General features: G+C 47.0%; 1 protein-coding gene across 1 annotated transcript in view; it reads left to right on the forward strand.

The window, feature by feature from the left end:
- Eipr1 (EARP complex and GARP complex interacting protein 1) overlaps nucleotides 1-12420 on the forward strand; it is a 107746-nt gene that overhangs the window by 9499 nt on the left and 85827 nt on the right. The window contains exon 3 of the mRNA XM_059248557.1: nucleotides 4127-4259. Within this exon, the coding sequence (XP_059104540.1) occupies nucleotides 4127-4259 (133 nt within the window). The remainder of the gene's footprint in view (nucleotides 1-4126; nucleotides 4260-12420) is intronic.

A 12420-nucleotide genomic window follows, 5' to 3' on the forward strand; every position in this document is an offset into this window, starting at 1 on the left:
CCATCTCAATAAGGAGAAACCGTTGTCTGGTGTGGACAATGCAGTGGACACATAGGGGATCTGGATTCAGTTTGTGGCTTAGTACTAACTGTCTGACCTTTAACAAACAGATTGACTTTGCTGAACTTCATCCTCCTCTAAAAATGGAAATAAACATGCCTGCTTTATGGACCTCACAGAGAGACCATGAATATCATGAAAATGTACATTGTCCTTGACACTGGGGAAAGAAAAGTAAAGCCATGTTAGTCCTGTAGAAGGCCTCCACCCAGTTAGTATTTTCACACAGGAGATGGCATTAACAGCTGTTAATGAACACCTGTGTGGGATAGGCATGGTGAAACTGTTACTCTTGAGGACTGCTGAGGAGTTTAAAAATGGCAGTCATGTCTAGATAGAGCTGTGTAAGTGAACCTTTCTGTTATCTAACCTCAATTTCAGTGTCCATAACCTAGGAAAGCTTTGTATATAAACACATTAACGACAGCAGTACTCAGAAAAAGTGAGAAGTGATCAGAATATGGAAATGTACGAATGTTAGGTTGGATAGTAACAAAACCGTTATTTACAGCGACAGACTCGTGTTCATTCTCTCTGCTCATGTAAGATTCCCAGCTTCTCACTGGACATGGTGAGTCATGGCTATAAAACTGAGGCAGGAGGATCATTTGTTCAAGGCCAGCCTGGGCTACATAGGAAGAATATTAAGATTCTATCTTCATGAGGGGATGGGGCAGGATCAAGAGCAAAGCTGTCAAAAGTTTTCATGGAAATGTGTGTTTGAGGGGCTAAACACACATTGAGATTGGCTCAGTGGTTAAGAGCACATATTGCTCTTGCAGAGGACCTGAGTTCAGTTTCTAGCACTTAAGTCAGAACAACTGCCTATAGCTCTAGCCTAGGGACATCTATTATCCTCTTCTGGCCTCTTCGTGCTCTGTGCTCACTTGCACAAACCTGCACTCAGACACGACACATACATATAATTAAAAAATAAGGGGCTGAAAAAAATACCTTGAAAATGCTTTTAATGGTATGTGTTTGGGGAGATGTGGAGAGATGGCTTTGAAAATTTGTTTAATGGTGGAGGGGATGTGGAGATAGCTCAGAGGTCTAGAGCACTGGCTACTCTTCCACAGGCCCTGGGTTTGGTTCCCAGCACCCACATGGTGGTTCACAACCATTGGTAACTGCTTCCAGGGAATCTGATGCTCTCTTCTGGCTGCTTTGGGCGCTAGAAACACATGCGGTATGCAGATAAACATTTAGGAAAAACAGCCATACATATAAAATAAAGTTTATTTAAAAGAGATGTGTGTTTGTGGTCTCTGAATACACCATAAAAAGGTTATGTAAACTTAGAGTGCCCTGCTCAGGGTTTCTGAGCCTTCCTCTCTCCCAGCTGTGCCATGTGACACCCTTCCCTTACTTTTCCCCTGGCTTGGAAGCAGCTGTGGACTCTGCTGTCACCCGTCCTCTGGGACATGTGCCTTCAGTGTAGGGCTTTTGCTGTAGGATTCTGCTTGGCTCTTTCCTGTGTCTGTTCTTCCCCAATTTTACCCCTCTCTACTGTGGTATGCACTGGGCATTTTCTGAGGACTAAGGATCTTTTAATACCCGTCACCCTGTCATTAAGCAGTTGTCACAGATGACTTTATGTTAAGGAAGGTTAGACACCTTGGTAACAATTTTTTAAGTTTTTTAGATTTAGTTTTAATTATGTATATGTGTATGCATCTGTGTGGGGGTATGTGCCTACAAGTGCAGGAGCCCAAGAAGGCCACAGGTGCCCTGGTCCTCTGCAAAAGCAGTATGCCCTCTTAATGGCTGAGCTATCTTTCCAGCTCCCATGGTTATTTCTAAGACAAAAAGTACATTTGTTTATTTTACAAAGAAATCCAATGATGTCCTAGATTTTGTACGGCATTTGTTATATTTGTAGGCAATCAAATTAGATTCTTTTTTTTTTTCCCCCTAAAGAAATGATAATATCTGGGGCTCTTGTGCCTGGAGCTCCAGTTCTGTGTTTTTTTTTTTTGCCACAGTGGATCCCATGGGCTTGTAGGTCTGGATGTCAGGGAGATCTGGCTAAAAACCCATGGCCAGTTTGCCTGCTAGAGGGTGACGCCAGCACTCCAGAACTTTCCATAGACCTCATGTTACCTTGCCCTGAAATTGTGCTGCAGCCCTTGGTTGATGGTGTGTTGTGGTGCAGAGGAGCATGAAGGGTGTGCTTCTGATGAAAAATCCATCCAGGAGATGTCAGGACTCTGTGAGCACCCCCGGGGTTGGCTGCTGGTTACTCTTCCTGGGACTGTGTATGTGGAGCAGGCTGTACATGTGAGTCAGTATTAGGAGAGACAGAGACCAAGACAGCCAGTCCCCTGCCGTGCTTCCCTTGATTGTTGCCTCTGTGAGTCATGCTCTTCAGTGTCTGAGAACTCTGGTCTCAACTGACATATTGATTATGCCCCTATAATTTCTTTTCAAAATGCTCAACTTGAGGTTGGAGGGATGGCCCAACAATAGGAGCACTGGCTGCTCGTGCAGAGAACCCAGGTTTGATTCCCAGCATCCACAAGAGGGCTCACACCATCCGTAACTCCAGGCCCAGGGCATCAGATGCCCTCTCCTGGCCGCCACAGACACTGCATGCATGTGGTATGCAGAAGGATATGGAGGAAAAATATTCATACGCACAAAATAAAAATAAAGGTTAAAAAGTGCTATACTTAGGTTTTTCTGAGTTTTAGATTTACATATAAATGAGGCGATAAAGAGACAGCTGGTGGTATTTAGTAACCTGGTTGGGTCAATTATCTCCCTGGCCTTCATTTCATGGATGTGGCTTCCTGGTGCAATAGAATATTCATCTTATTCATTGCTTTGAAAGACACATCACAGGCCTAGGGGGTCTGGGATTTAGGGTGATTGTCTGTGCTGCCAAGCCTCTTTGGGGTTCATGTCCTGGGGTGGAAGACTCAAGGATATTAACGTATGTAGGGAGTCACACCATTGGCCTAACGAACATTGGGGAAAGTGTGACATATTTAATTATGTTGCCATTTCTTATATATGTTCACAGCCTAAGGATGGACACTGGTTTTAGCTAAATGGATTTAGAAATCCAATTCTGTAAATTTTCAAATGTTAAAGAAAGAACCCAGAAGGGCTTAGTGACTCACTTAAGATAACACAGCCAGGAAATGACAGAATTCAGGCCGGAACCCAGGTTCCCTGCCTCATGTGGTAGAGGGAAACAGACTGTAGTGTTTTTAGTGTCACAGACTTTAATTGGCCTGCCCTGTCCAGCTTTAGCCCAGGAGGGCTGTCTGTCATTGTCACTGAGCTGTGAGTGGAGAGCTGGGTGTAGTCATGGGGCTTCAGGCAAGGAAAGCTAGTGAGTGGCTGGAGGAGACATTGTTCAGCTAGGACACTTCCATGGAATACTGGGAAAGGCAGCAGCTGGTGTGTGAGGATCCCCATGTGGCACCACCCTAGAGGCTCTTTAAGTGGGTAGCTTTTGGTGGGTGTGGGTACATGCACCTGGGTGTACCTGGATAAAATGTACTAAAATACAGTCCCATCCCACTCCAATCACTGCTGCCTTGAGTCTAGTCTTGTCCATCACAGAGGGACCAGGCCTAGTTCACCTGGTTCCCACTGGGCAGCAGATCCCACGATCACCCTCAGACCAGCAGCCCCACAGTTATTCTCAGATCCCACTGGGCAGCAGCCCCCACGGTCACTCTGGACCTCATTGGACAGCAGTCCATTGCCACTTCCCGACCTCCCTGCAGCCACAGAGCAGGTCTGAGAAACCGAGAGGTTGATATAGCATGCCCTTGTCCCCGAGCCACTTGAGAGCAGAGGTTTAGCACCTTTGGTTTTAGACTGGAGAAGACCAGCTGGCAGCAATATGCAGCTTGGCATTGTGGAAACACTCTGCGAGGACTTGCTGCTCTTCCCTGGGGAAGGGGCTGAGTGAGAATTAAACTTCAGGGGTGTGTACTATTCAAAGTATAGCTGTCACAGAGTCTGCATGTGGTTCCTTATAATCACCGTGCTTATTAAGGTGCCAAGGAAGGCATTTGAGATGCTGATTGTCTTTTTCTTGTATTTATAGATCCACATCATAGATTTTGATGATGAAAATAACATTATAAATAAAAATGTCCTCCTCCATCAAGCGGGTGAGATCTGGCACATCAGTGCCAGCCCAGCAGATAAAGGCGTGCTGGCCACCTGCTACAACAAAAGTAAGTGCCATGCTTATTATTCTGTGTGTGTTTCACCTGGAGGTGTCATGTGAGAATGAATTTATATTGATAATGGGTCTGTGGGCGATTTAGAAGTTGTGACCATTCACCTAGGTGCTTGCCCTTACACACTGTGACACTTGGAGTAGATATTTGTGGTTCAGGGTCAGTCATGGTTCCAGGAGCACTGGAGGGTCCTGAAAGGTGGACTCTGTCTGGTGTGAGCTGCACAGCCCAAGCATGACAGCCTCCTTCCCACTGCCTGATGTTGGGAACACTGGGTGTCCTCAGCTGCTATCCGGCCCTCTCTGACAGCAGCAGTGCAGTCTGTGTGCACATTGGAGTGTGTATCCATGTGCCTGGCAGGCCTCCTGTGGCCAGCCTAGTGCTCTAGTCTCTGGGATCTTCGACACAGACAGTGAGCTGACTTCACTTCTCCCTCAGTTCTCTTTCTCTGTCTTTGTGAAGACTTTCCTGATGCTGGTTTCAGGGGAAACCCTCTTCTCATGCCATAGCGTGCATCACTCTCTGTTGGGTGTCTACCAGGAAGCCTTCTTCAAGGACCTTCTGATTGGACTCTGCCTCCATAGTATGCTCCATGCTCACTTCTTTCTGTCTTAACGTCAAGCCGTCCTGTCTTTATTTTATAATATATAGTCTCTTATTCAGGGCAAAAAACAGAAGTTTGTTGAAAGGTCTTTTCCTCCCATAATCCATTGGAGCCAACCTGATAGGTATTTCTTATATAGCCCAAGCTCATCTTGAATTTTTAACCTTCCTGCCTCAACTTTCCGTATGCTTGGGTTACAGTGTGTGCTGACCCACCCAGTGCTCACCACCATGCCTGGTGTTCCCCATATCCTTCATTTTCTTTCTTTCTTTCTTTCTTTCTTTCTTTCTTTCTTTCTTTCTTTCTTTCTTTCTTTCTTTCTTTCTTTCTCTCTCTCTCTCTCTCTCTCTCTCTCTCTCTCTCTCTCTCTCTCTCTCTCTCTTTCTGCCTGCCTGTCTGTCTGTCTGTCTGTCCGTCTGTCGTATTTTTTGTTTTTTTCGAGACAGAGTTTCTCTGTGTAGTCCTTGTCCTATAATTCACTTTGTAGACTAGGCTGGCCTCAAACTCACTGAGATCCGCCTGCCTCTGCCTCCCAAGTGCTGGGATTAAAGGCTTGTGCCTCCACTGCCCAGCATAGCCTTCATTTCTTACTTCTAGCTTTTTACATGGTGTTAGTCCTTTTGTTGGGAAGGCATTCACACTGTATTTCCCTGTCTTAGTTACTGTTCTATTGCTGTGAAGAAACACCATGACCAAGACAATTTATTTAAAAGCAAACAAACATTGATTTGGAAATGTGTTTACAGTTTCAGAGGATGAGTCCATGACCATCATGTTGGAGAGCATGGTGGTAGGCAGGCAGGAAAGTAAGGCACAGGAGCAGTAGCTGAGAACATACTCTGATGCTATTGTCAGAATAGCCTCTCAGGCACTGTTCCGTTTTCTCTAGCTGGTGGTATGGGCACCAGGTAACCTGGCTGCCCCACATGCTGTACACAGTGGTTGCCAGGTATGGTGACTGGGCATTCCGTTCAGAAAAGGATGGAAAGCAATCAGGGGCTGGGGTCAATGGTGGTTTTCAAGGAATCATTGGATAACTCTCTGGAGGTCTCAGGGCTGGGGTGTCCATGTCTTATTTCCACCCTGTGGTCATGCTTCCTCCCAGGTGCACTGTTCTCCATAGACTCACCATCCTTCACAGATACACCATCCTCCATAGACTCTGTGTCCTCCATAGAGTCTGTGTCCTTCATGGACTCTGTGTCCTCCATAGACTCTGTGTCCTCCATAGACTCCTGTGTCCTCCATAGACTCTGTGTCCTCCATAGACTCCTGTGTCCTCCATAGACTCTGTGTCCTCCATGGACTCTATGTCCTCCATAGACTCTGTGTCCTCCATGGACTCGTGTCCTCCATGGACTCTGTGTCTTCCATGGACTCTGTGTCCTCCATAGACTCTGTGTCCTCCATAGACTCTGTGTCCTCCATAGACTCTGTGTCCTCCATAGACTCTGTTTCCTCCATAGACTCTGTGTCCTCCATAGACTCTGTGTCCTCCATAGACTCTGTGTCCTCCATAGACTCTGTGTCCTCCATAGACACTGTGTCTTCCATAGACTCTGTGTCCTCCATAGACTCTTTGTGTCCTCCATAGACTCTGTGATCTTCATAGACTCTGTGTGTCCTCCATAGACTCTGTGTCCTCCATAGACTCTGTGTCCTCCATAGACTCTGTCCTCCATAGACTCTGTGTGTGTCCTTCATAGACTCTGTGTCCTTCATAGACTCTGTGTGTCCTTCATAGACTGTGTGTGTCCTTCATAGACTCTGTGTCCTTCATAGACTCTGTGTGTCCTTCATAGACTCTGTGTGTCCTCCATAGACTCTGTGTCCTCCATAGACTCTGTGTCCTCCATAGACTCTGTGTCCTCCATAGACTCTGTGTCCTCTATAGACTCTGTGTGTCCTCCATAGACTCTGTGTCCTCCATGGACTCTGTGTCCTTCATGGACTCTGTGTCCTCCATAGACTCTGTGTCCTCCATAGACACTGTGTCCTCCATAGACACTGTGTCTTCCATAGACTCTGTGTCCTCCATAGACTCTTTGTGTCCTCCATAGACTCTGTGTCCTTCATAGACTCTGTGTGTCCTCCATAGACTCTGTGTCCTCCATAGACTCTGTGTCCTCCATAGACTCTGTGTGTGTCCTTCATAGACTCTGTGTGTGTCCTTCATAGACTCTGTGTCCTTCATAGACTCTGTGTGTCCTTCATAGACTCTGTGTGTGTCCTTCATAGACTCTGTGTCCTTCATAGACTCTGTGTGTCCTTCATAGACTCTGTGTCCTCCATAGACTCTGTGTCCTCCATAGACTCTGTGTCCTCTATAGACTCTGTGTGTCCTCCATAGACTCTGTGTCCTCCATGGACTCTGTGTCCTTCATGGACTCTGTGTCCTCCATAGACTCTGTGTCCTCCATAGACTCCTGTGTCCTCCATGGACTCTGTGTCCTCCATGGACTCTGTGTCCTCCATGGACTCTGTGTCCTCCATAGACTCTGTGTCCTCCATAGACTCTGTGTCCTCCATAGACTCCTGTCCTCCATAGACTCCTGTCCTCCATAAACTCACTGTCCTTCTGGCCATACCATCCTCCCTGGGATGATGTCCTGAGGTTAACCTCTTTACATTTTGGTGTGTAGAGCTGAACTTTGCAGTCATCATTGTTGTTCGCCCCTCTAAACAGCTTTTCCTCAATTTGAGTCTCTCCTCTTGCGTTTCTACCTGTCTCCTCTGTTGACCCCCCTCTTGAAGGGGCCAGCTTCACACTGCAGACAAGGAGTAGGCAGCCTTGCAGTTTCTTCTGCCTGTATGTGAGCACTTCTCACTTCCTGCTGGGCCTTGCTGCCTGTTGTGGACTCTGTAACGGCGTGTTGAATGTTTACCATTTTTGTTTATATCCATTTTTTAATTAATTTCTTTCCTAGCCTGATTACAGTTTCTCCTTCCTCCCTCCCCTCCTTACAATCTCTCCCCCTGTCCTCTCCTCTTTCCCCCATCCACTTCTTCTCTTTTCTCTTCAGAAAAGTCCTGGTCTCCCGTGTATATCTGTCAGCCATGGCATATCAAGGTATAGTAAGACTAGGTACCTTCTCTCCCATTAAGGCTGTAGGAGGCAACCCAGTAGGAAGAAAGGGTCCTTAAAGCAGGTAACAGAGTCAAAGACAGCCCTTGCTCCCTCTGTTAGGAGTCCACAAGGAGACCAAGCTACACAGCTGTAACACATGTGCAGAGGGCCTAGGTCAGTCCCACACAAGTTCTTTGGTTGGCCCTATGTTCAGTTCGGTCTCTGTGAGCCCCTATGAGCCCAGGTTAGTTGATTGTGTTTGTTTTCTTCTGGTGTTCTTGGCCCCTTTGGCTCTCATAATCTTTCTTCCCCCTCTTCCACAGGTTCCCTGAGGTCCACCTAATGTTTGACTGTTGATCTCTGCATCTGTTTCCATCAGTTGCTGGGTGAAGCCTCTCTAATAACAACTGGGCTAGGCATGACCTCTGAGTATAGCAGAATGTCATTAGGAATCATTTCACTGGCTTTTTCTTCTTTTTTTGTCAGTTGTGTTTAGTTCTGTCCTAGGTCTCTGGCATGTCCAGCCTCTGGGTCCTGGCCCTCCAGACAGTGTTGGGGTGGGCTCCCTCTCATAGTATGGGTCTCAAGCTGAACCAGTCATTGGTTGGCTATTCCCATAATTTTTGTGCCATTTTTGTTTCAGAATATCTTGTAGGCAGGGCAAATTGTAGGTCAGAGTTTATGTGGCTCGGTTGGGGTCCCAGTCTTTCCCCAGGAGATGACTGGTTCAGGCTCTATATCCCCCATTGCCAGGAGTCTTAGCTATTAGATAGATTCCTGGGAGTTTCCATTGCGCTAGGTTTCTAGCTCATCCCAGAGATGCTCCCGATTCTAGTTGTCTTTCCCAGTACTCTCTCCCTCCATCCTCCCCCAACCTGATCCCTCATTTTTCCTTGTTCCCATACCCACCTCCCCATCCAGACCTCTCCCCGTGTCCACCTGTGATGTCTGTTCTGTTTCTTCTTCACAGTGAGATTCACTGTAAAGAAAAGGACAACCATGCTACAATCCACAGACCCAAAGAAGCTAAGTAACAAGGAAGGCTCAAGGGGGAACACATGAACCTCCATTTCTTTTTAATTTTCTTTCTCAAGTCTCCCAACCTCTTCCAACTGCTGGGATCTGGAGCAGCTGCCCACTGTAGGGGTTTGCTACCACAGCACCCACTGCACAGTTTAATGCATTCTGACCCCAGGGTCCAGAGGTACATACTGATGGCTTATCGGATATTCTGCTGAGTCTCATACCAAGTGTTAGGTGGGACTGGATTTGGAGTCTTGCTGTGATCCCTGGTTGTGGGTAGAATTAAGTTTCTAGGGCTTGTGGGTCTGAATGTCAGATTTTCTTGGCTCTGTACTTGTGTCTTGCCAGCTCCTCAGGCTGTATGGGGCTGAAGTGACTGGAGCTGCTCACCTGGCAGTGGTCAGCAGCAGCCGTGGTAGCAACAGACTGGTAGGAGAGGAAGCCTTCGTCCTGGCTTTTTTCGTGGTTACCCTGAATCTTTTCAAGTCAGGACTTTGCAAGACTTTTCCCCACTAGATGTTGAAGGCAGCCTGGCCCACCATTCAGGATTTTCCTGTCTGTTATCCTCTCTAGGAAGGAGGCAATTTGACAGTATTCAAGTCAGAATCCCAGGGACCCTGTTTGCAGATTCGGTCTTCAGGAAGCCCTGGTTTCCAGAATGCTGAGCTCTTTCTTCTCAGTGCAGCAGGAGCGGGTTGACTAGAGCTCCTTAGCTCTTTGCTCTCTGAAGCCATGTTTTGTGTTGTGCCTAATCTACTCGAATGATCTGTGGTGACAGTCCCCATCATGGGGCCAAGTGCCCAACACTTCTCTCCTGATGCCTCCAGAAAGTCTTTGCTTTATAGAGCACAGCTCTGCCACATGTGCCTTAATACAGATAGGGAGAAGAGAGAACTACCTTACTTGTGCCTTTTTTTTTTTATTTCTTTTTTGCATGCAGATTGCCCATGAACTACTAGGTTTCCATGCTTCTGTAAATTAAATAGGAATTCAATCGAAACCACCACATACTGGGATTAGAATGTGTTGCTCAAGGTGTCCCCTTTATGCAGCTCTTCCTGTGAGGAGCATAGTTTTCCTTCCCCCGCAGTCTTTCCTTGGCTGGTTGTAGACTTTTGTTATTGATCATTTGTTAGTGTGTGTTTGTAGAGAAGCCCACCCCTTGTGGGAGGGGTAGCACCGTTCAGCCAAGGCCTGAGGCATTTAAGATGTGTCTCAGCGTGCACAGCCTATGGGTACTGCCCACAGATATGGGAAGTAGATTGATGGGTGGAGGCCAGCAGGCTTTGGGGGACCATTTTCTTTCAATCTGTGTCCTCAGGCCAGTGGTGGTACCCCTTTCATATGTGTGTTAAATTCTTAGTGGATCTTACTGAGAGGATGGGAGAGAGAAGTATGGGAAGAGGGCTTCTAAGAAGAGATTTAGACGTGGAACTCACTTAGAGATGTGTGCTCTTCTGTGGGCATCATGGTGTGGTCAGTACTGTAAACAACAGTGCTCAGGTTGTATCTTAATTGGGGTGTGCAGACTCTCCAGTTATTAGAAGTCTGAGAATGGTGGAACTCTGATGGATTTATTCAAGATTTATTTTATCTTTATGTGTTCATGTGTGTGTCTGTGAATATTGGCGACATGTGTGTGGGTGTCCTCAGAGATTAGAAGAGGACATTGGATCCTCTGGAGCTGAAGTTACATGCAATTATGAACTACCAAGGTAGGTGCTGGGAATCGAACTCCAGTCTTCTGAAAGAGTAGCATGTGTTCTTAACTGCTGAGCCATCTCTCCAGCCCCAACTATCTTGCTTTAATAGCATTTTTATTTTTAGGAATTAGAGTGTATTGTGTGTGTTCTTACTGTCCCTGTGTGTGTGGTGTGTAGTATGTGTGTGTTCTTTTGACACATGTACTGTGTGTGTGTGTGTGTGTGTGTGTGTGTTCGTTCGTTCTACTTTGGCTGACATCATCCTTGCTGTTACTCATGTAGCAGTAGAGGGCACCATTGGCCTGGCTCTGTGACCTTGCCTGTGACCCATCACAGGGTCCCTTCCATCATGTGTTCTGGTGAACCCATCTTTACTGCTGCTCTGAATGGCCACACGTCATTCCTAGAACCTTTTCTTCTGACCTTTTTCAAAATGTGCTCCGAGTCTCAGACCTTGCCTAGAAGACATGTCTCAGACTTGGATTGACTCCTGGCATCTGTGCATCATGGGGTGGGCACAGGGTCTGTAGAGAATTTAGTTCCCGCCTCCTAAACCACAGGGATTCACAGATGGGTCCTCAGGGCTAGGGGACCAGTAGGACTTGGGATAGTTAGAATATGGTGGGTGACTGGCCAGCACCTGGAGTGGGGTATACCCCCACGCTCTAGGTCACCATGTGCACACCTTACTCATGTAGCTTTCTGTGATGGTAGCAGGAACTTCTAAAATGTAGGTATAGGACTCGGGGGAGCTGCAGAGTGGGAGCCAGATCCACAGGGTAGATGTGGTATTCTTTCTCTAGTGTCAACTGTATTGATTTTAAGCAATGAAAGGATTATTTATAGTGTAAAATGAATTTAGATATGTCAGCAAGCAGAGTGTGGAATTCACAGGAGTCTCATGAATAAAACTCCAGACTACTGAGGACCCCCTCAGATCTGCTATGCAAACACTTAACAGTTTGTAAAGGACACAGCCCTGTTGGACGCCATGTTCTTCCTTTCTGTTGGTGAGCTTCACAGAATGGGACAGCTGCTCTGTTCTGGATAGGATGGGGGAGGGTAGGGGCCACACAGGTGTGAACAGGAAGATTTGCTATGAGACTATACTTCCCTGGGCCTCCCCAGGTCTGGGAGTCCCAGTTCCCTTGCATATCAGGGTGCCAGAGTCGTCAGGGCCTGCCGCTGTGTGGGCCTTGCTAGTGGGACAATCCCCGTTGGGCCTCCTGGAGCAGGCATAGTAACAGCTGGCTGACAGAATCTGCCCCAGTGTCTGGGTACTCTGAGGACCACACGTGACCAGGTGTCCAGGGCTTTGAACCCACAAGGTCTTCTGGTGGAGCAGACTCATCTACCAAAGACAAGGGTGTGCTGATGGAGGTGATTCTCATCTATGGAATCATAAGATGAGCTGGCTTTTGTTGCCAGTAACAGTGTATTCATTACCTTTCTTGCCATTGTGACCAGATATCTAAAAGAAATTTAAGGGAGATAGGATTTATTTTAATTTGTGGTGTGAGAGGGCTTAGTCCATCATGGAGCCGAAGGTATGGCAGCAGGAGCATATGTCCTCTTGCTCACACTGTGATACACCACACGGTGGTGAGCTTTTGCTGGAAGTGGGTCCTGGGCCAGAAGCAGAGCCTCACTGTAGCTCTCCAAGCCCGCCCTGTGACCCTATGTCTAACGGTTAGGGCTCACATCGGTAGATTCCACAGCCTCGCAAAATAGAGATACCAGCTAGAGACTAACTGGTCA

This window comes from Peromyscus eremicus, chromosome 22 (genome assembly GCF_949786415.1).
Source record: "Peromyscus eremicus chromosome 22, PerEre_H2_v1, whole genome shotgun sequence".
Taxonomy (NCBI): Eukaryota; Metazoa; Chordata; class Mammalia; order Rodentia; family Cricetidae; genus Peromyscus; species Peromyscus eremicus.